Here is a 24,808-nt window from a genome sequence, read left to right on the forward strand (position 1 = left end):
TTTATATAATGTGTGTAGAGGAATGACAGTATATGAGCTGTGATGTGTGTGTGTGTGTGTGCCCTGATGTTCAATGACAGAATTATGACTTTCTCTCAAGCTTTTGTGTATGTTGTTGGAGAATGCAGAGTCCAAAGGCTCCATACAAAGCAGCTGCATGGATCAAATCTCCTCAGAACAGATATGGACAGAAGCTGCTGAAAAGGGTGTTTGTTTGTATGTGGTACTGTGGAAATGAGAATATGTGGTGCATGGCATTGTGCGGTTACGTTTTCAGGCTTTTTCCAATCTCAAATTGTGCCGTCTTTGATTCCTGTGGGCTCTGTGATCTAAAGTAGGCCACAAAAACACCCAGAAACACATTCACATGCAAGAATTTCACACAGTTCTCAACTGTCTTCCTCCTCCGTCTGTCTTTCCTTCTGTCCCTCACTAGGCTACCAGATTTCCTACCGCTTGGACAGCAGGGACCCTCAGCGCTGGACCACAGTGGAAGTGGGCTCCAATGCTCGACAGTTCACCGTCACAGGTCTTTCCCCTGAGCAGGCCTATGTGTTCCGACTCACCGCTCGCACCGCCGTGGGCTGGGGCGAAGAACAGGAAGCCCTGGTTGTTACCACAGAACGTAGAGGTAAAGGACACACACACATACACTTAAGTTTTGCATGGTGTCTGGTTTGCTTTCATAGTTGTTCCTCCAGCCATGCAGATGTTAAGCGCTCCTGTTAAACCTTAATAGGATCCTGTCCCTTATGCTCTCTCAAGCTGCCGCAAAAACACAAGGTGTTTGGATTTTACGTGGAAGATTTGGTATTTGTGTTTTTATCTGTGCTTTTGTTACTGGTTTAAAGTGGGCGGTTTCCATGCTCTAATCACAGTGCAGCAACATTTGAATCAAAACCTGATGATGTGGGGTTGTTTGCTTACGTTGCCTTGCCTGGGAACCAGATGAATCTGTCAAGCTGATGATGGTTCATTTGTTTCATTCATTTGTTTTCTCAGATACATCCAGCCACCCTTTCATTGGAACAGCTTGGTCAATCATAACCGTTTACTTAATATGCAGTGGGTTTTATACTATGATTGAGTAGATAGATAGGTAGCTAGATAGATACTTTATTTATCCCGAGGGAAATTCAAGAGAGTTGCGTCACTCGTCCAGATTTCAAAAGTCACATGTAGGTCCATCCTCATGAAACTCAGACTGTCAAACTAGGCAGTGTTGATTAATCAAGATTCTGTTACTACATTGCCTATTTCTTAAATGCTTTCAGAGGGGCACCCTGGTAGAGCTGGCACCCCATGTACCAAGGCTGAGTCCTTGCTTCAGCGTCTGACCGTTGGCCCTTTGCTATGTGTCATCTCTGTCTCGCTCTCTCACCCTTTCCTGTCTATCTAAACTGTCCTGTCCCCCCAAAAAAAAGTATAAAATAAAGTTGAGAGAGAAAGTTTGTGACCAGTCGCCATTTTTTCCTTCAATAAAAAACCAAGCACCGACTCAAATTGTCGTTCAGCGCTACGTCACAGGTTTCATCTGATCGGGTGTAGGTCTATCCAGTTGCGTCTCATTTTGGCATTTTGGTCTGCGCCTGTTAATAGTTAATAATCGTAATTCCAGGCTAAATAATACCAACACTGTCAAATTATTACTTTCAATATTTACTGTCACTATCAAATCTTATCAAACCACACCCCTACAGTCCTGATGAAGCAGATTTGCAGAGTTTTTGAGAGTTTATCTCTCTATACAATACACATCACTCCGATAGCTTTTGCTTGGTTCAAAATTCTATATAAAATTGTGACAATTTCAATTTACCACTTTAGTGAGCAAGCTTCTCTCTTCTCTCTTATTTCCAAAGGGATGTTGAGTATTTCTTCCCGGAGGTAAGCTCTGAGTAAAACAAAAAGTGATCCGTTGTCTTTGCAACAGCCGTCTTTGCAAGCAATAATACCACTGGTAAATGCAAGGGGTTTGGTGAAAAGTTGTCCAATGTTACAGTAAAATGCAAGATGAAATCAAGTTTTCAAGGGTTTTAATAGGCCAATAACACTTTGACTCATCATAGCAACAGTTATAAATGACTAAAGGACTAAATGTAACAGAGTCATTAATGTTATTAGTTGCACTTTTGTGCTTTTCCTGCTGTGCTGAGTTGAGATGTGAAAAGGCCTGTAGGGATGAACAGTATGAGGTTGATGGGTCACTGATGGGGGAGTTTGGGGACAAACTTTACAGAAAACTGCCATCTCAAGTATGTCTGAGGCACAGAAGATTAAATTTTTTTTTTTAAACATCAGCTCTTCTCTCTCTTTATATTGAAAGAGGCAGAAATCGTAACAGTATAATTTCATTCTGAAACAGTATCGAACCACACGCTAATGGAACCAGTATAACAAATGTGTTCATTTTGTCCCTATATAAAAATGAATTCTCTACATTGCTGGATAATTCAACAAAAATAATAGAGTGGAAGCTTGGAAGCTTTGACTAATGATGAGTAAAATTTGCTTTTTCATTTTTGCCTTTTTTATACACTCCCATTATATAAGTATCATGTATCACGTGTGGCATTTGCACCAAAGCAATGTAATAATTTGTATTGGAATTCACATTAAATTATAATAATACATAAGGGAATTCGATTTGTTAAATAAACCAGATTATACACGAAATTCTGTAAATGAGAGAATTTTAAGCAGGAGCGACTTGATTAATGTTATTAATTTTACCTGTGCTTTTCAAAATGTTTGCCATCAGGAAGGTATATTGCAATTATTTTGTGGTTATTTTGTCCTTTCTTTTCAAATTAACTTTCAAAATGGTCAAAGATTGGACTTGGTCACCCATTATGCTATTTCCTACAGTAATGCCAGTGTAGAGTCTGGAAAGGTCAGGTGAAGTTTTAGCATTTTAGAATTTTATGATCTCTGCAGACCTACTTAGAGGTGTAATGAGTTGTAGTTGATGTGAAGTCCTTGCAGAGATAAAGTTAGGGAAAGAAAAGCAAACAGGAGCCTCCGGCGTGGAGCTCGGACGGGTTATCAGTACTTAAACAACAAGTAGTTTGTGGTTGGACATGCAGAGTTTATTGTTACTGTGCACTAAATATCAGCACAAGATTAAAAGTATGACCTTTTCTGTGTGTGGGGAACATTTTACATACAACATAAGACAAAATGGCATTTTAAAAACTTTAGTGGATGAAGAGCTGCTTGCCAGTAACTATAGATATTGAAATCACTAGGTACCAGCCCTCCTGCAGGGGCAAAATGAGAGTCAGGAGTTGCAAATACTTCCTCAGGGTCTGTGCAACAGTAGTTCAAAAGACAATTGTGACATTCAGTCTGCAGCAAACAGAGCAAATTTATTTAACTTGCTGAGTAAGAAAACAAGGAATATTAGCCTTTCTCAACTCAACTGTCTTACAACACTAGCTACTTTCTCATAGCACATGCTCTGTTGTGGGCGGGTGAAAAATGCACAGTTAGTAGGTGAGAAAGAGAATGAGACTGGCAGTGTGTTGAAATAGCAGCGGAAGTCTTTTTTGCCAAAGGAGAGAGCAGAAAGCAAGATCTGAAATTCATAAATCTTAACTTCTAAAGCAAAGTAATTACTATTGATCAATAGTTCTATCAGCATTCTGCAGTCATGGTAATTCTTTTTCTCTTTTAGGCTGGCAAAAAATAATCGTAGGGTATAAACTGTGAAAATAACAGGGATTTTAAAACACACTCAAACTCTCAGAATGACAGCCCATGCCTATGGCAAGATGTAGGAGGTTGAGCAGTGACAGTAACTCTCCTAAGACAGTTTTGTCTCCAAAAACCTGTAACAGAAGTTTATCCTCTAACACACAGTCAGTGGCCAAAAAGGAAGACTTTTACAGTGACTCGACTTTTAAACAGGTAAAGTAGTTTTTGAGCAGTGCAGTTCTTTTTCCTTCAATTTATAAACAAACAAAAAGTCGAGTTTATTTCCTCCTCAGATTCAAAGGTTCTGATGCTTTTATCTCATCTTGTCGAGACTTTTGCAGGTCTTTCTCTTCCTGCTTCAGTCAACTGCTTTTATGTCCTCAGCTCATTCAGAATAGATGAGTGCTAAATGAAGATTCATTACATGAAATACTAAAGTAACACAAATACCTTGAAACATATACAGTTAAACACAGTTTAAAATTAACAAGTAATTGCTTATATTCCACTTTATTGCATGTAGTGTATTTTTTTATTATATATTTTTATACATCTATTATATTTTTGTAATATTTTATTTTATTCTTTGCTCTATGCACTACATTTTCCCCTCTGCTGCTGTGCCAAATTTGAATTTCTCCTACAGGGGATCTTATCTTATCATATATTAACAAATGTACACATTATTAGACAGGGAGATTTTAGATTTTAATAAGGAGATTATGATTGGTAAAATATGACCTTCATTCTGAGTATTTCAGAGGTTAATCTGCCAGACCTGTGTGTTTACATGTGGAAATACAGGTGATATTTTTCATGAAAGATTTTGTGACTGAACGATGATAAGAGAAGGTCATACAGTGTAGTTTACACTGGAACAAACAGACACAAGATGACAAGAGATGCCTAGGAAGGCAACGTTAGGAAGACAGTAAACAGCAGTAAACAAACAGCAAGAATCAAATTGAAAAGATGGATTTTTCCTAAAATGACTGAAACTCTGTGAATTAATTTACCAAAAGACCCAAGGTCACCCTTTATGTTTACTAGGATGCAATTTGGTCCTACAGGTTGTTAAACTGTAACGCATTCATAGCATAAAATGACCACATTGTTTAACTGTGTTAACTGAAGCTATAAGCTATAAAAGTCAATACTGCGGATCCGTCATACATATAAAGTACAAATCTCATCAATCCAAATGAGAGTTACAACATATTCCCAAGTTGTATACTGCAGTGTTTGTCCTGTGAGCCAGAGCATAGCCTGGGAAGGCTGACTGTTTTCAGTGTGGGCTAAAGATATTACTAAAGATGTGTTTTTATTGCTACCTGGGGGGGCAGCGGATATGACCTGTAAACACTGATATGTTATCACCTTAAATGTTGATATGGCGAACCTGTTGATCAACTCATCTGGCAGTTATAGAGTGATGTTTGTGTCCACCTGAATGTAACTGCAATATTTACACTATTTTATCTATTTTCTTCACCTGCTTCAACTCCTGAGGAAAATATCTGATTCTTTTAACCAAAATGGTAAAGCTGCAGGGCCGTAAACACCAAAACTTCACCAAGTTCACTGAAAGATGATGAAATGCTCAATATAGGCTGAGGTGATAATTTTCTGTGGGTCAGTATAAGCGGCACATTACAGTTAGTCGTTTGATCCATTTTAAATTATTGATTATAGCAACTTTTAATATGTGTATATGTAGACTTTTAAAAACGTCAATAATCTTTATTTAATAATAATATCGCAGCCTGCAGCAGGTAACGTTTTAACATATTTGCTGAGAATTCTGTATACCCTGACAGTAGTATATGAGACAGATAATCTGTTGCAAAGCGTCTTCATGCTTCCAACCCAAAGCGTCAGTATTTGATTACCTGAGAATGAGACTCAACAATCGACTATCTTTCTCAGCTCTGATTGGTTGTTTTTGTCCAGGTGCAGTGGATTCCTGCCATTAGGAGCGCTAGGAGGAGCCAGAGGAACCAGATTTTTTCACAGATTATCTGTCTAAAGTTCTACTGTCAGGATATAGTGAAAGTGTCAGCAACCTACTGCAGTTTTAATATGTCTTATTAGTATTATAAGTACTCTTGAAGCGTCTGTTTTTATGTGTGTGATTCAAATTTATTATAAGAACATGTGAAACATTTAGCAGACATAGGTTGTATTAGTATAACAGTCTGTAAGGAGGGTAGTGGCAGGTAGTGCTGAAGTTTGACCGCTCACACTTTTGAGCTGAGAAGAGCTATCACACCAGAATGAAAGATCACTTTAAAAATAAATTTACAATGGTGTCTCGGTAGGCTAACGCATGAATAACTTTTGGTTTGAATGTAGCTTACAGCCTTTGATATATGTCATCCCTGATCTCTCCAATTTTCTCTTGTCAGCCGGCACCATGTATGTCTAGTAAAGCATTGAAATGCTACAAAAGTCCTTATATTAAAATGTGACAGCGAAGTGAATTTTTATGAAAGCCTGGATTCATGATGTCAGATATTCTATTTGGAGCAATCAGTTTGTATAGCAGCATTTTAATTGGATCAGATATCATAATATCAGCAGCATCATTATCAGGATTTCTTTAGAATAGAATTCAGTGGTTCTCTGTTCCACTTCAGTAACATAATGGCCCATTCTCACTATGAGATAGACAGAATAGCCTAATAGAGATTTCTTTCTGATGATGCTGAAGAGACCAACTTAATCCCTAGAAAAAGAAAATTGGCTTTTTGAGTGTACGTGTGTGCGTGTGTCCCTCCAGAGAGACTTATCTATGCTGATTATTGTCTCTAAGAGGGTGATAACTGATAAGGTAATGGACAATGTACAGTAGCATATTTAGCAGAATTCATCCCCGAACAACCATATCTTTCCTCTCCTCTAGTACTAACGCCATCTCTCCTTTCTCCGATACTTCACTTCTACCACTCTCCTCTCCTCTCCCTTGTGTAGCAGCAAACAGTTGTGTAAGTGCTGGAAGGGCAGCACTTCTGACAATTATGAGTTTATTATCAGAACATGATCTTAACCGTAGAACGGAACAGGAGGAGAACAGACAGGGAGACGCAGATGGTATCAGAAAGAGGGAGAGAATAGTCAAATCTTTAAGGGACTGAGGAATAAGTGCGAGAGGGAAGAAGGGAGGCAAATTGATTTGACTTAAATTACTTGTGATAAGGATGAACGAAGGAAGGCAAGCCTGTGTGTGTGTGTTTGTGTGTGTGTTTGTTGACTGTGCATGTTTGAGAACATAAGTGCAGATTAATTAAACTTCAGAGGGAATCGATAATGCTTTTATTTCTAGACTTAATCGATAACGTGATGCTCCTGAAATTAAACAGTTATGCCCCCAACCCTGTGTTTTTGTTTATGTGAGCATGTGTGTGCACACGTCTACTAATCACATAGCTTACTGCCAACACAGTTGTACAAAGATACTGACTCCCAGAGCCATCTTTCATCTTCTAATTGAATAGCAAAGACAAACACACTCACACAAACACACAGAGATACACACACATACAGGCAATCTGTTGAGAAATTGTTTCTTTGATGGTGCAGTGGTTAGATGTCTTGTTTCATTTAAACATATGCATGCACTGCAACAGTCACACTGATTCATATGTGATGCAAATATAGGCTGTGCATGTCCTGTCTTACAAGGTATTTGCAGCATATGGTCCATGATAGTCTCTATTTGTCCAGGTGACAATTCATTTCAACATAGCTACAGATATGAAGCAAATTAGGAAAAATGTGAATTAATGAGTGGAGAAACATATTGAATGCAGATGTTTCTATAGACAGAGTCCGTTTGTTCCAGCTTGTTTACATGCATTCATGTAGTATCCAGGTCACAGTCATCTCTCTGCAGTAAACAGATTTTTTAAATTATGGGTTTTTCCAAGCTGGATTTCTGCTTTAGAAAAGTGATTTCTTGGTCATGTATATAAGTGGCCAGGTCTCTAATTGGCTTTTTACGTCTATGCATGTGTATGACAAAGACTTCAGACAGAAAAGGTGTCCCTGTATAACTGTGACAGCAGAGCAGATACTAATATCCAAAGTCAGACTGAAATGGAAACTAACACAAAGAAGTCTGAATATATTTCCACCACTAAACATCTAACTATTTGTAAAATTCAGACACATTCACGTTGTAAAGAGAAGCAGTGTCAGTCCCCCAACACACACACACACACACACGATATCACTATTTGTAATAATTTATAACTTTTGTAATACCACAGTCTTTAAAAACTCACTACTATTACTCATTTAATTTCTGTCGGTCACATACTGTGGCATACATTTACTTTGTATGTATTAGCATATATTGTATATATTTTATTACTATAAGGTACATAGACTCTCATTATATTTCTATTTCCATTTTAATTTTTTGGTTTTTACTTATATGCATATACCTATATATACATTTCCATTCTATATATATTGTGTGAGCACCTTGAACAACTGTAACAAACAAATTCACCCCCTGGGGATCAATAAAGTATTTCTGATTCTATTACGTTAATATAAGTGCATTTTCTGGAGACTTGAGCTTGGAGATAAGTGTGTAAATGTTTTGACCTTTTTTCATTTTCTGTTTTTTTTAATCCAGCACCTCTTTGACTCGTGGTAATGTGCAGTGCTCTGTCCTTTAATTTGTCACCCATCTGTATAAAGCTCTTTACAAAGTCTCATGAATGGAAATACACACACACACACACACACAACTACTAAATTAATAAATAGCATACAGTAATTTGATGAATGAATGAAGGTTCTTATCCTTGTCACATCACTTTTTCTACCTTCTCTCTTTCTTCCCTCTCTCACCTCTCCCCTGCCTCGTTTGTCTCTGCTCACCTTCTTTTTATCTTCCCTATTTCCGCAGAGCGTCCCCAGCCACCCAGGAAGTTGTCTGTTCCTCAGGACGGAGTTGAATCTCGCCATGTCCGCCTCCACTGGGTGATGGGTAGCTCAGGCTCCTCCCCTCTGAGGTACTTCACTCTGCAGGTTAAGGAGCTGCCCAGCGGGGACTGGAGCACACACGCCGCTGACATCTCGCACAACGTGACCGCCTGGACCGTTGACAGGTACGCATGTACACATATGTACGGTCATACACATATCAAATCAATTCAGGTTTATTTATATAGCACATTAAAAACAATCAGAGTTGACCAAAGTGCTGAACAAATTAAAGTGCACGGCACATCAGGAAAAAAGGCACAAAACAATGATACACATATATCTGCTTATATGGCAACAGTGTAGTAAATTTTGAATGCAGATTAACTGTTCACTAAACCCTTCCCATAAACAGGTGATTGCCTGATCATAGCTTAGCAACTGTAACTACAGCCTGTCAAGCTTTGTATAGTATTTGTGTCCTGCTATTCTACCGACAGTAATAATAACCCAGTTTTACTTAAGTGAAGCCTGACACACTTTGTGGGTTACAGGTTACATTAAAATATATATAAACAGCTCCCGTCACATTATCCACTGTGTAGTTTTTCCTCACTGTGTGGAAGCCAGTCTTGGATCAGAGTGTAGGCTAACATTAGCATCTCTGTCCGGCTATATTATTTACTTATCCTAAAAGCCTGTTGTGACCTCAAAAGAGGTTTATTTTTTTTTTAAATACAAACAATAGTGCTTAAATCCAACCTCTGTCTCGCTTGTCCATGTATGTAAGCTAAGCAGCTCAACTGGTTTTAAGAATAGAACAGTCTGACTTTTTCCTCATCATACTTATAACAATAGGATTAACTTGCTCTCTTTATTTCCATGTCTCATCACCAGGATGCTGACTTTTTGCCTGGGACCTGTTTTCGCACTTACCGTCTTTAAGCACAATCTCATGTATGGAGCCTATTCAAGATGGTTTTAGACTCAGCTTCAAATATTAAAAAGTGGACAGTGGGGACGGCATGATGACGTTAACATTAGCTTCATTAGCTAGCTAGCTACAGCTGATTGTCATTTCAGCCGACAAAGTTGATGATCGCCGATTGTCTACCTCTGTCTTAAATCAAGGACCCATTGTTCCAAAAATTGCATTGCAAATATATGAAGTGGTAAAGCTGTTGCTGCATATGTGCTGTGCAAGAACAAAAAGCTTGACAAGCATAGCAACAGTATCTAAGGAGGGGGGGCTAGTTACAGTATAAGGCCATCTGAAGTATCCTTGGAAAAAAAAATAGGAATAAAAATTCCAGAGCCCTGACATTTTTGTTCACCATTTGATGCAAATCTTGTAGTGTTTATGTCTGTCCTTGGGGAGAAGAGTGGACAGAGGGTAGAGCTGTAAATTGTCAAAGCAAACAACAGAGAATTAGAACACAGAAAGAAAAGTTGTATTTATTTAGCACATGATGTACCAAAAAGGTTTGTGGAGCGAAAAAAAACCCCACAAACAACAAAAAACCACCAGGGAGAGCAAAGTAATCATAATCACTGCAGAAATGTGGCGGATCTCAGTCACCTAATCACACAGGCACAGCAGGAACTGCTCTCTATCCTTTTCGCTTAATACCTTTTTTTTTCCTCACTCTGCGTTCATGCTTTTAAGTTTCTGTGTGCCGTTTGCTCATTGTCTCTCTCTACAACCATTTTTACATTTACCTTACCCCTCTTGTTGTCACCACCTCCCTCCCTCCATCCATCCATCAACAGCCATTGCTTTCAAAAACCATAAGGCACGTATTTTTTCCTTAATTCATCCTCAAGCACCACATCCACTCATCCCCTGGAAGAGAGCGTCATTGCATGCCTCCTTTTTCCATCCCTCCATCCTCTTGTCCCTGGTGAGACTGTCATTATGGCAGCAGGTGATAGTGGTCAGACTGGATGGCCACTCCAACTTCCCTCACAGCCTGAGTAGCAGATCTATGATGAGGCTTTACTTGTGTGTAGTGTGTGTTCCCAGCGCGTGTCTTCTGCTTCGTGACTGTTTGTGCGCACTCTGTTGCGAGCTATCACAGGGCTATTTGAGATGCTGAAGAGTGTTCTCGCAGTGTGTCTGCATCAGCCTGTTTCAACCTGCCTCAGGGAGAGTCTATCTGCCATGATGGTGGTGCTGCTGTTGTTGTTTTGATGCTGTTTTCGAGCTCATTCTACCACTGAATGCTCTCATTACGACGCCGGATGGAGGAATTAGCTTACATCTCCACATGCCTTACACTCATACTTACTTGTTATCTATCCTTAATTGTTGTTTTCCACCGAGACATCTTTGGAACCAAAACATTGAAGTCCCCGGGCTGATGCACACATAGACACACACATACAGTATACACACACTTTCAAACACTGTCCTTAACATCCTCCCTGTGCTGTTGGTTCCCCACCCCTCTTTGAGCTCGGTGCCTTTGATGTTCTATTCCTACGATGCCCACAACCCCATAGGGCCTTTTCTTGTCCCTTATTGGGCCCGGCTCATTATTATACAAGAAGACACTTGAGCAGTTCTCCTGTCGCCTGCTGAATTTCTATCTGGTCCTCTGTAGTCTGTGAGGCACTCGGTAAATAAAGTCTAGAGATGGACCTTTGTATCTATGTGTGAGCAGTGGTAGAAGGGCAGTGGAATTACTTCTTGTTACAAATTATTAAATTGCTCTTGTTAACTTTTGTTAATAATAGGTTAGATCAATGAAAAATGAGGAAAACCGACTGTCCTTTTTCAATTCTAATTAAATTTCCCACGGTGTGCAGGAGATAGTATATTTAAACTATTTGCATGCTGTAAGGCACCATAGCGGAAACTGGTTCAGGTAGTCCCTAACAATGGGTGCGTGCTTATTGGGCTGATTGTAAGTCGCTCTATAGTAAGTGTTTTCAAAATGACTGATGTATATTGTTATTTTGTTGTTAGTAATACATTCACCTTGCACAGAGGAGAAATGCAGATAAGATGTTGTGGTAGTATGGCAGTAAAAATACTTTGGCAGTGGAGACTATTAGGAAAGGTGTAAGATTATTATTATTCAAGACCTTGTCTGCTCTTCAAAGGCCACTGAGAGAGCAAAGCATGTCTGTGAGGGGAGGTAAAAGGAAGTCATTCCCAAAGTATTAAAGGTACACAGTGGATTTTTTTGACCACATGTGGTGCTGTAGAACAAAGTTTAATGAGCAGGTCACTGTGTTGTTTTTTGTATATTGCATGCAACCTTTTCTGTGGTAGAGTAGGAGGAGAAAACCACAAGCTGGTGTAAACAATGCAGGGTCTTACAAATGTCTGTTGTTTCTTGAGGTCATACAGACTGACAATCTTTAATGAGAAACCTTGAGTGGTTTACCTGTGGTTTGGTTTATTGGCTGAATAACAAATGCAAGGCATCCATTGGTTAACTATTAAAATTAGATTGAAAACATACTGTGAATCTTGCATGAGGATTATGATACGACAAGTTCAGTTGCCTTTCGGAAAATTTAAATGATCCATTTCATCAATGTAGACCAAAATACTGTCAAAAATATATTTTAAATAAAGTATAAATATCATGTTTAATGATTAATGAATGCAAATATAAAAAAACCTTTCTTCGGGTAATAGGATAAATGGATTTGAAATAAATAATAAGGATAGATAGATAGATAGATAGATAGATAGATAGATAGATAGATAGATAGATAGATAGATAGATAGATAGATAGATAGATATTTTGCGTCATGAGTATGTGTGTGTGTTTGTGTCTCTAGGCTGAAACCCTTTACATCATACAAGTTTCGGATGCTGTCCACCAATGACGTAGGAGACAGTGTCCTCAGCAAAGAGACGGAGGCAGTTACAACTCTGCAGGATGGTGAGAGACTGGGAACACTGATGGAGCAGAGGAGGAAAGAAGGAGGAAGACAAGGGAATATGTGGCAGAAACATTTCTTTATGTCTTTTTCTTCCTCACTTTTTTTCTCTGTGTTTTCTTTTCAGTGCCTGATGAGCCTCCAGTGATCCTCGCAGTGAAACCAACAACTACTACCTCAGTCCTGGTGCAGTGGAAGGTATTTTTCAGACCTCTAACACAACAGTGATTCCTGATACATTATATACAGACCCACATAGCAAAACTGTGAGATCAGATTAATCATTTACTTGGAGAATGAGACCTCCGCAGATTTATTGTATGCAGTGTTTCTACATGTTTTGTGTGTGTTTTTGTGTCTGTGGATTCAATTATCATTATTTATTGAACCAGGAAAGGTCAGAGGGCAGCACAGACAGATTGGAGGGACAGCGAGAGGGAAGGACGGACAGGCGGAGGGACAGTCTAGGGGAGAGAAATGATCAACATCTTAATGAGGATACACCAGCAGGAGAGATATTAGAGGACAAGAGAAAGAGACATCAGCAATGTACAACAACTGAGGAAAAAAGCAAGAAAGGGGAAAATATAAGTGGTTTAGAGCAACAGTGACATGTGAATAGATGGTAAATACAGCCTGGCTACTTCACTGGTTGTCACTCTTCCTCTTCTGTTTGGAAGTGTCTTCTCTCCCTCCTTCTAGCCTTGTATCAAAGCAGAAGGAGGCAATGAAAAACAAAGTCACCAGCAATTTCATCATCCTTTACAAGAGTGCCAAACCCACTGAAGCATCACTTTGTCTGCGCGGGTTACAGCCAGACCAATTCACCAGGCCTTTAAAGTGGACTGCTGATAAAATACTGATCTGCCAGCCTAACGGCCTCCTGTCAGTCAACTCGCTACACCAAGAAAATGAAAATGAGCGCAGTGCAGAATTGGCAGGAGTTTCTTAATGAGAAATGGACTGTTAATTCTTCTTTAAATGTGTCTGTGTGCGCTTATTTTGTATGTTTTCAGCGTCCCAGTGACGACAGCATTAACGGGATGTTGACTGGATATCGGCTGTATTATAGAGAGCTCCCAGTAAACACCTCCACTTTCACTGAAGCAGAAGTCCAGGCAACCAAAAACAACACCACAAGTGCCCTCATTACAAGTGAGTAGTAACTTACATTCATTGTTCGATAACCCTTAGTTACAGTTGCTATGCCTGTCAGACTGTCCTAATCCAGCAAGTATGCAGATAAATGATAAAATCAAATGGGTGGATGTGAAAAATGTAAATTGTGGTTTAGTTTACGATGTGTTTCTTGGTCTTGTAAATAACGTGTGGTTACTATTGTCGATAGTAAGCTAGTTAGCCAGGCCTCCTTACAATTGCAGCTTATATTAGAGCAAACAAACACAGTTTACAGACCACTTTAACATGTTAAGAAATCCTAAACTCGACCGGTCTTCCGTGCGTAGTTACGATAGCTAATCTATGATTGGACAATCGCTGTTCTGGGAAGTGGTTTAGGATTCTAGGGAGCTGTATTTCCATAATCAACAAAGTGATTTAGTGCTACTTAATTGAAATAATGGATTTTAAAGTAAAAGTATGTCAATGAAAGTTTCTGTATTACGTGAAATCACAAAATGAACAATAATTGAGAGGATCAGAGGGAGTAAACCATTTGCCTTGTAACAGTAAAAGTACATTGATAATGTCTGTAAAAGGTTCACAACCTGACAGTCACACCTTAGTGTATAAAAAATAGTTTTTTGGTTCATGCTACAGTGCAAGGCCAGCATTTTCCATGTAGCCCAGTTTGCAGCGTTTCTGAAAAAACTGTTATTCGGAGATCTGAGAAGAAAAAAGATGTGGCGATGATGAGGGATGAGCTGACGGAGCAAATGGCCCCTCACCAAAATGTTGTTTTCTTATGAGGCCAAACATCTTGCACTACAATTCAGCAATATTAAAATGTTATTATTCACTGTACAGCCTGAAGTGCTTCATGCATGTAGTAGATTAAGTATCTGCTCGACTACATTGGACAATTCTCTTTCCATCCAATGTCCGCTGAGTCTGACAATGGTATTGACGTTTTTCCTCTTAAACACAGTCATTTTTTTTGAATGGCATTATAATTGCACAGTTTATTGTACAACTTGAAACATGTATTGATTTACTCTCCCCCCATCTTTCACTCATTCTTCCCAAGCCAAGAGCACCTTCAAGACAGTCAGCAGTGCCTCACTAACAGAGTTTGAGTTGACACGTAAGTAATTTAAGACGGAACTGGGGAGTAAAGCTCCTGGGTTCTTTATGTTTCCGATTTTTTTTTGTAAATTTGTTATGCAGCCAGCTTCTAGAATAAGGACAAGTGGCAATGAGAACTAACATATGGGTTTTGCATGCGTGTTGTAAAAATGTAAATGTCATTTTTTTTATTTCTTTGTAGAACTAAAGAAGTTCAAACGCTACCAGATTGTTATGACAAGCTACAATATCATTGGAGAGAGCCCACCCTCCGCTCCAGTTGAGGTGTCTGTTGGAGAGGCAGGTAGGTGGAAACTGAACTGTGATCTACACGTCTTCTTTTATGAATGCCAGAAAAGCAGGTTTATTGTTGAATGTTGTTTTTTCAAGCTTCTTCTCTTCCCTGTGTTATTTAGTTTGTTGTTAGCAGGTTGCATTATGGGTAAAGGAACATTTAGTTAGGAGCTGAGCCTTTAGATTGTCGAATGTGGGGCATAAAGCTTCTTTTTCTTCTTTTAACTTATACTTCATTCTCAATATATCATTGTTAAACATGAAAGCACATTCTTGACCTTGGAAATAGTATTTTAACAGACCACTCCCATCTCATGGTCCACTTACTTCCTTCTTCCTGAGCTTTCAACCTTATCATACAGTATTTATCAGCAGATGGAGTTTGTGAGCTCAGTAACTGTCATGATTTCATCCATAGCGCATCATCTGTTTTTGAAGACTGTGACATGGTTGAAATCCCTGGAAGAAGGGGACCTTGAGATGGGATTGTTTTGTCTGATTTCTGTCACTTTTGTCCTTCTCGGTGCTCTTGTCGCTTCTCTTCTCTTTCTTGTTTTGTCCTGTTCACACTTCTTGTCCTGCTCTTGTTGCCCCTTGAGTGACATTGCCTTTGAGAGGCTCACTTGTATTCCCTAATAGTGTATGTGTGTGTCTGTGTCTGTGTGTGTTTGCGTGTGTGACATCTGAATGTCGGCAAGAAATGCAAAGGTTATCTATTTTGTAGTGATGGCCCAATCCCTGTTTAGCTTTCACTTGAGAGTCAAACCCTGGATCCATTAGACAGACGAGTGCAAATATATCTCACTCACACACTCTCATGCACACACACACACACACACACACACACACACGTCTACCACAAGGCAGATGAACACACAAACAAGAATGAAGGTGAACAGATTTGCATGTTATGATCGTAGCACCCACACGCAAATTCTGCAGTTTCTCTCACAATCTCACACTCCCTCCATCAGACCAAAGCTGCATTCATATTCAAGGCGTGTGTGTAGTGTGTGTGCGTGTAGGTCATACATATCACATGCAGAGGAGTGAGAGGTGAGGATAAGCATGGAAGGTGGGAGGGGGATGCAGAAAAGGCTGGAGGGGGATGATGAAATGGGGTGATATGGCCTTTTCTCTAGCCTCAAGTGCGCACTGCTGAGTGTTCATGCATATGTGTGGTACAGTGGAGTAACAAGGTACTGCCTTAGGCCCATTCTAATAGGAAAGGTAGAACATATCTTCCCTACTTCCCACTCTTGCACCCAGCTGTGCACACACACATACACACACACTCACACACATACAGCAGCAGTCTAACAAAAGACCTCTCCTTCTGCAGCCCCGTCAGTGGCCCCTCAGTCTATCAGAGTGTCAGCTGTGTCTCCCTCCATCCTGGAAGTGACCTGGGACACACCCCCCCTCGAGACCCAGAATGGACTCATCCAAGGATACAAGGTGACGCACACGAAACGCAAACAAACACAAATACAAAGAAAGAATTCCTTATGGCAGACAGATACAAGACAACAAAAGAGCCAAACACACACAGATGAGTACTATACTAATAGTATTAGTGTCTGTGTGATAGAAAAGCACACAGCGCTGTTTCTGTCTGTATTTAAAATGCCTCTCCTCTTGTCTTGGAGGGGTTTTGCTCGGCCGCACCTTCAAGTGTCCTATAGAAAAGAGAGCAAGAGAGAGAATTGAGTCAGAGGAAGAATCTGAATATCCTTTAATGGTTTCAATATCAGTCCTCTGCGTGTCTCTCCCCCTCAACTCCCCTGTCCCACCCCCTCACTCTTAGTACTTCAAACACAAGGTTATCTGTCCTGCTTTAGACACATTGATTTCTGCTGGAGTAGAGAGAGGGTATGGAGAAGAAAGAAGGGAATGTAATATTTGCAGAGTGAAGGAATGAGATGAGCAAGTGATCCCTGTAGAATCCTGATTAGAGAAGAGGATCGAGGGAATACGTTCAAACTACCAGTGACGGATGGACGCAGGAATGCGAGGCAGTGGAGGTTAACGAGATTAAGACGGGAGAAATAGAGCAAAGAAAGAATGTTTAATGAATTTATAGGTTCTGACTCCTGTTAACACTCCTACTTATATGAGCAGCACAGACGGCAGGTAGGACTGAAGTTAACTTCAAGTGGGCAGGTGTATTTCTGGACAGTTGAAGCTCACTGAAATGCTTTATTAGACACACTGGCTAATGTGTAAATGGTAATACCAAACAATGGTAGTCCTGTCAAGTAGAATTTCTCACACAAAGCAGGTGTAAAAGGTTAATTTGGGAAGAATTGGAACAAATCAGCCATTTTTATTTTGAGTGAAACACTCCACAACTGCAGATTTAGTTTGTCGCATCAATTTTTACTTATATACTTTTCAACTTAAAGACACTAGCAACATCCATCATGCTATTCCTACCAAAATAGGTCAGTCATTTCTAATAGAAACTGCTACAGACACAAACAAAACCCTAAAATTGCTTAAAATTTTTACTCCTTTGCAAAACAAACATTCAGCTACGGTTTTTCATCAAGGCTGAAGATACTAAATCAACTCTTTTACAAAAGAGATTGTTGGGAAATCCATTTAAGGTTCTTGATCTTATCAAATCAGATCATAATCATGTTCACGACAACTTCAAATGTTTTTTTTTAAAACTAATCCTGATGGTCTCACATTCTTAACATATACCAGAATAGATCCTCTAAACAACAGTGGAATGTGTTGCCAAATGGCCTGGACATTTAACTAAACCAAGTGTTTCACAAGTGATGTTGCCTCAATAGAAATACCCTTTTCAAGCAATTTAATACATTTTGATTTTGAAATTGAGTATATGGTTGAGTTAGTCTGTATCTCATTATTGTAAGAGGGTGTGGAAGGACAGAGATGGTATAATGCTGCCCTCAAGTGCTGCTCATAAGCTGCTACTTCCATGTTTAGAAGGTGTAAATATAGTTTATGGTGCTTTGTAGTGCTTCCTGGTCGAAATACTAACAAAATGAACCCCTTTACAAAGTGTTGCTCCTAGCTGTTGTTTTATTTTAAAAACCACACTGTACACAGACGGCACAACACTGTTGAATAGAAGTATCACCAAACATTTATACAAAGAAAAAACATAACACTGAATCCTATTTACTTGAATTATTACCAAATAAAAACATTAATATAAATACATCAGCCACAGATCTAAATACTAAAACCATTTTTAAAATGTCCCTGTTAAGTGTTGGGTATCATTAAAGATGTCAGTGTATGTATTGCCTTGTTGGTACACACGTAGGACATCGTACAGCAATAGCAAGAAAACTAAGCAGCAACATTATACTGCTGTGTGTTGTTGTTGGCTGACAAGACACTGATGCCAGTATATATATATGATAATATATCATATCAATATCTGTCAGTTTCTCACTTTGTATTGATCTTGATGGTCCGCATATCAACTGACACACACACAAAACTGCCGGCAGACAAAATGTCCAATGCATACGCGCTCATAAAAGCCACAGTTTCAAGATCTGATTACAGTTTGAATGAGCAGAGGAGCCATATGTAGTATGATTAGGTACACAGATGCTTGTCAGGGAAAACACCAGTATACTGTCAGTGAACATGTTCAGATCTAAAACTCAGATATTTGTTCGTTTTTCTGTAAATTTGCACTTAAAGCTAAAACATACAATAAATTAACCAGCATGTGAATAAGTATTTGTAACAGCTGCTGTGGGTATTTTCTCACTCTAAAGCCTCTCGTGTGTACAAGATACTTCTGATTCATTTCTAATGCATGAGGCTCAACCACCTCTGTAACCTTGCTGTTAGTGTGTATCTGATACGGCTGTATGTGTTGGGAAAGCTAAGGCAGTTCCCTTGTCAAACCAAACCTTTTTGCTGGGCTCTCAGCTGCTGTGCAAGACATTTAGACAATAATAGATGAAAATATTTCCTCTACATTCAGCTGGGATTAAACGACATGCAGTGATTTGTAAAAGTATAGATTTAAAGCAAGTACCTGTAGGTTTAAAGATTATTACAGTGGATATGCACCTTTCTAGTACCATTAAGAGCGGGAGGCAAGCTGTTTTAATGCATCAAACTGATTTTGTTACTGGATATGCATTTATATTGGCTGTTTACTGGCAGTAAGATATCAAGTATATTGCTTATCTTTTTTTCACTCATTAAATACAACCTGTTTCATTAAAAGTATGTGACCTAGGCTACAATAAAAAAGTCACACAGGATTTTCTAAAATACTTTGTTTTTTCAAAGTCACTTAAGTAATACATTTCTCAAAGCACCATAGTTATATGAAACTTAACCAAAAGTGATAAATTGGTCTGTCTAAGGCAGAGAAATAGTATTCCGCATTGATAACTAAGACAGAGTCTGAACTTTAAACCTACTTCATCATAGCTTTGAATATGCTTTATTGAAAGAAGCCATTTTTGGCATCATTAAATTATTACAAGGTCTTAATATTGATCTCATCATACTGGGTACAATAACCAGGGGACCTTTGTTCTATTTAAGCTTGCAAGGATTGACCAAAGTATCCCCTGTGTCTTCATTACTGGCCAATGTCATGAAAGTTAATGGTCATGTGCATAATTATTGGTTCCACATGAGGCAGGGTGTGGCATTAAGGCCTATATAACAGGTCTTAAAATGCTGCACACATGGACAACATTGTATATTTCTGATTGTTTGATTACTTGAAGTGGATCAAATGAGCAAATATCATGTTGTATGATTGCAGAGTTGGTCGTGTTAGGTTTAAAAATATTGTGCTTTGATAATATAGAATTATATACACAAAAATGTAGGTGTATTTACCTTGATTGACTGACTATAGCTGCTATAAGGCAGTCATTTACAAGTTGGAAACTAGTAATTACTGCTCTGATAAAACATCAACATGGCATTTAGCTTGTATCTGCCATTTTATGTCACTGAACATATGATAAAACTATGTATTGGTGGTCTGAAGTCTAAAGTAGGTGTGAGAGAAGGAAAACTCTTGTCCTTCGCTATATCTTTGCAAAAAGTATTATATGTACATCTAGACCAGACCAGTGGTATCTGCGATAAGAAATTATACCTACTTTAGCCTTCTGTTAAACTGTCAACACCAAAACAAATCTCTCCATAACCAACTTCTCCTCCTTGTAAAACTGCACATGAGCACTCTATATTATACGGATCGATTGGGAGACCTCAGTAGGTAAGGACAGAAAGTAAATAATATATATTTATCTGGCAGAAATGATGTGAGGAAGAGGAGAAAACTGAGGCAGTGCAGGTTGTTAGGCGAAAAAACAGAGCCAGCATTGTTGACAGTGTGTTTTTTCCTGTGTTGCAGATCCACTACTGGGAGAGGGACAAGCAGAACCAGAGTGAGAAGGTCCAAGTGATATTTGTCCCGGACACCCGTGTGCATCTCACCAACCTGACCAGCTACACCCCTTACCTGGTCACTCTGACTGCCTTCAACACAGCTGGAGACGGCCCACCCAGTGACCCCCGCGGTGCCCGCACCCTGCAGTCTGGTAGGGAGTGGTGCCAGTTCGGTTCCCTAAAATAACATTAACAAGCATTATATTATAGCCTTTTTGATTTCCTTTATTCATCTTACTTAATTTATAATCCTCCATGTGTCCCACAGCTCCCAGCCAACCCAGCTACCTGTCCTTCTCAGAGGTGACGGGAGGAAGTGTCAATGTGTCCTGGGGACCTCCACTCACTCCTAACGGACAGCTGGAGGGCTACAGGGTCATCTACGAGCCCACTGCTCCTGTACAAGGTGAGCACACAGATGATTTATACACAAACACACACAAATACACGTTGGGGAGGACGCTGACGTTTCTTTTTAAATTGTCTGTGTGAGAGCAGGAGTGAGTAAAGTGGTCACAGTGGATGTGAGGGGCAACTGGCAGCGATGGCTGAAGGTTCGAGACCTGGTCAAAGGAGCCACATACACGTTCAGTATTCAGGCTCTCACGGTCAGCTATGGACCACCCATACAAGCAAACATCACTGCTCAGCCTGTGCAAGGTAGGCATGGCTGGAACTCTGTGTATGTGTGTGTGTGTGTGTGTTGGTGTCTCTACTTCACTCAATTACGTTTTCTCGATTAATTAATTAACTAAATTGTTTTGTCCACTGGTTCTCAAACTATGGTATGTGTACTACTTTTGATACCTAAGCTGCCTCTTGTGGTACGTGGAGGAATTTTTTAAAAACTACATACATTTAACAAACATAATACCGTCAGAATATTACAAAATTTCTAATGATAATAACTAAACTATGACGTCGCTGAAATGTAATTTGAATTAAGTTTTGCATTTCCTGTAATATTTTGTTTCACTATCAGCCTGCCACTTAGTCACTTTCATGAACCTAGGACACACATAATGATGAAGATGAGTAACAAGTTTAAATGGGATGGCAAAATAGTAAGCAAACGTAAAATGAATGGTTCAAAACCACTGCAGTCGTGGCTCCAGACAGGAACTATTGAGAAGAGAAGTGTGGACCAGGAGTACTTCTTTTTCATCAAATTACCTCTGGTTCTTTAACTTTAAATAATCTTGTTATTAAGAATACACCTACCTCCTGAGTGAACTGTCCGTAGCGGAACAGGGTTGGCCTTGAGTTGGCCTTGGTGCTTAGCGGTGCTTGGAGAGCCTAATATTTTCTGAGGTGGTACACAGTGTAAAAAGACAGAGAAACACTGGTTTAGTCCATAAAATGTAACAAGAAATAATGAAAATGTCCAATTCCTAAGAGCCCAAGGTCACATCTTCTGATGTCTTGCCTTGTCTGACCAACAGCACAAAACCCAAAGGTGTGGTTAGAAACTACCAAATAGTTTTGCTTGAAAAACGATAGAATAGTCACTGATTTCTTTCAATAGACTAATCGATAAAACGACTAATTCAACTCAAATCTTTACAGCTATAAAGGGTGAAGACTTGGTTTAGAATTAGGTTTAGGGTAATGGTAGGTTAAGGGTTGGGGTTAGGCATGTGCTATTATGTCCTCAGACACGTGTAATTCATGTAAATTTGAGCATAAAATTATCATAGCTCATTATTTAAAGGCGCAGACAAGAAAGCATTATGTACATGTTGTTGCACTTACGTCAATAAACTAACAAACTAACCAGCAATTATGGTAAAGGTCAGGACAGGAAATTAATGTACGTGGAGACAGTGTCCTCCTAAGTGACAAAAAAAAAACAAGTGTGTGTTTGTCCCTCACACACTACAGGCTCCCCTGGGTCACCTTTGGAAATGTCCATCACCAAGACATCCTCTGAGCTCACCATCCACTGGTCAGAGGGAGAAATGGGGGCAGCGCCTGTCTCCGGATACGTTATCGAGGCTCGTCCCTCAGGTGAGCTCACAAAGGCCAAACACACAATCGACCACTCACTTGCGTCTTTCCATCAGTTCTTTTCATTTGTCAGGAAGGGTTAAGCACTGCCTTGGACTGAACCTTACTGAGTGCACCAGATTAATTAAGACCTGCTGTGCAAATCAAGTCAGCAGCAATTTTCTCATAAAGATTACTAGAGGTGTAATAGGGAGAGAGAAACATCTGTGGGAAGCTGTTAGAGCACTACAGGACAGACTGTAGACTCTGGTATTAGTCTACCACTCATTGTAACGGTAATACCCGTTTCATTAATAGTAATAACAGTAATCATCGTCATCACCATTGTCATTAATTAAATGTAATTTGACAACATTCTGACATTTGAAAGGAAATAATTCTTAAATGAAGCGCTCTCTCTCGTATTTGTCTGCCCGTCCATCAAACTGTGATGCAACCTCTCTCTCTCTCTCTCTCTCTCTCTTTCGCTCTCTCTCTCGCTCTAGCTTTCTCTCTCTTAATTCAATTCAGCAGTAAAAAGAAAAAAAAAAAAACATTAGAATTCATAAAATCAAGAAAATATCAGAATGAATGAGTGAGTGCACACCTTTGCGTGTGTTAGTTGTGTGTCTTTAGGTGTGTGTGTGTGTGTGTGTGTGTGGGTGTGTGTGCGTAACTTTTGTTTGTGTGTGTGTGTGTGACTCTTGTTTCTGTGTGTTGAAGTTGTGTGTGTTACAGTTGGTGTGTGTGTGCTTTATACTAGCAAAATATAATCACTCGATTTCTTTACAGATGTACCATCTGTATAAATATAAATAATAACAATTCAATGAACAACATTTATTAATGTCAATTAATTAATTTCTCTCTCTCTGAAGATGAAGGAGTGTGGGATTCGTTCATCAGACTGCTCCCTCCCAGCAGCCGGTCTGTTTCAGTGCCGCTGGAGCGCCTGAGGTCGGGGATCAGCTACGAGTTCAGAGTCATCGCTGTTAATCGCTATGGTTACGGACAGCCGAGTACACCCTCTGCTGCTCTCGCTGGTAAACACACACACACACACGCACACACACACACACACACACACAGACACTGGGATAATGAACAAATCCAGGGTGATCCAACTTGTGTGATTGGGGTTGTGACTGAACTTCTAGTGAGTTGGACACACAGTAGGAAGTTACTCTGGTGGTTTTGTGCTTTTGTGTCTGCTGCCATCTAGAGGCAGAGTCGCGCAACAACAACTGTGCTTATTGTGGAAATTTGAGGCAATTATCAAAATTTTAGTTTCCAATCTGTAGCACTATACCAAATTCACACTTCCAGTCATATCAACTTGTTTGAAGAACCCACAGGGGTGAGTTTTATGACAATAAGACAACACAGTGTGTAATTTCTCTAAAAGTATAATTTACAGAACTTCAGGATTGTTCTCTGGTCTGTCCTGTGGGACACACCACAGCTCTGATTCAAACTAAAGTTGATATCTCCCTCGTATGTGTCCCCCCTCTCTCCCTCCTGTCCGGTCCTCTTCCTGTCTGCAGCGCTGTCGGAGCGTCCCTTCTATGAGGAGTGGTGGTTCTTGCTGGTCATGGCTCTGGTGGGAATCATCCTCATCCTGGTCCTGGTCTTCACACTGCTGCTGCACGGACACAGCACCAAGTACAAGGCCTGTGGCACAGGTACGTGTCTCAGTGGTCATGCTCGAATGTAATGCTGTATAGGCGGGCCATTCAGTTGTGTGGAAATGTGTTTTTGTTCAGTTTGAGGAGGAGTTTTTTTCTCTCTCCTCAGTCACACATTGTTCCACTCACTGTCAACAAGCTCACCACATGTACCCTCCACTGATTTATTACATTGTACACCACTTTTTCTGATTCTGAAAAGTTGAGACATGCATCAGTTTGCTTGTACTCTTTGTAGAGCGAAATTGCCTGTAGCAGTCTTGTTCCTGCAGGACCACCGCCACCTGTGAGGCTGTATGAGAGAGGAAAACAAGGTCAGCCTTGTTCCTTTACCAGTATGATTCAGGGCAAACCGCTCCCTGAGGCATCTCAACAGAAATTATCTCCCTGAAGCCCCGCTGTAATTTCTGTAGGTTTTTGAACATCGCTTTAGGTTAATGCTGAAAATAAGCTTTTTAATTAACACAAGTCTTTAGTATTAATTTAGGTTATGCTAGCTAATTAAAAAATGTACAACGTGCAAACTGTAACTTACATTAAACTAGACTGGCTAATTCAAAGTTAGATGTCATTTAATTGGAATGAGTTTAATGAGTTTGAGTTTAATTTTCAAGACTCAAGGTCCACACCAAGAATAATAACTATAACA

At 39.6% G+C, this 24,808-nt stretch overlaps 1 protein-coding gene across 1 annotated transcript in view; it reads left to right on the forward strand.

The window, feature by feature from the left end:
- The first annotated feature begins 549 nt into the window (after positions 1–549).
- Positions 550–24,808, forward strand: part of LOC118326341 (protein sidekick-1-like) — a 29,231-nt gene continuing 4,972 nt past the window's right edge. The window contains exons 1-15 of the mRNA XM_035659314.1: positions 550–631; positions 8,615–8,816; positions 12,428–12,531; positions 12,657–12,727; positions 13,546–13,641; positions 14,275–14,314; positions 14,736–14,792; positions 14,976–15,077; positions 16,410–16,525; positions 20,454–20,640; positions 20,757–20,894; positions 20,987–21,148; positions 22,370–22,495; positions 23,353–23,517; positions 24,019–24,156. Of these exons, the coding sequence (XP_035515207.1) occupies positions 8,692–8,816; positions 12,428–12,531; positions 12,657–12,727; positions 13,546–13,641; positions 14,275–14,314; positions 14,736–14,792; positions 14,976–15,077; positions 16,410–16,525; positions 20,454–20,640; positions 20,757–20,894; positions 20,987–21,148; positions 22,370–22,495; positions 23,353–23,517; positions 24,019–24,156 (1,627 nt within the window). The 5' untranslated portion in view covers positions 550–631; positions 8,615–8,691. The remainder of the gene's footprint in view (positions 632–8,614; positions 8,817–12,427; positions 12,532–12,656; positions 12,728–13,545; positions 13,642–14,274; positions 14,315–14,735; positions 14,793–14,975; positions 15,078–16,409; positions 16,526–20,453; positions 20,641–20,756; positions 20,895–20,986; positions 21,149–22,369; positions 22,496–23,352; positions 23,518–24,018; positions 24,157–24,808) is intronic.

The sequence above is a fragment of the Morone saxatilis genome, unplaced genomic scaffold, assembly GCF_004916995.1.
Source record: "Morone saxatilis isolate NCDOM2014 unplaced genomic scaffold, NCSU_SB_2.0 Contig17, whole genome shotgun sequence".
Taxonomy (NCBI): Eukaryota; Metazoa; Chordata; class Actinopteri; family Moronidae; genus Morone; species Morone saxatilis.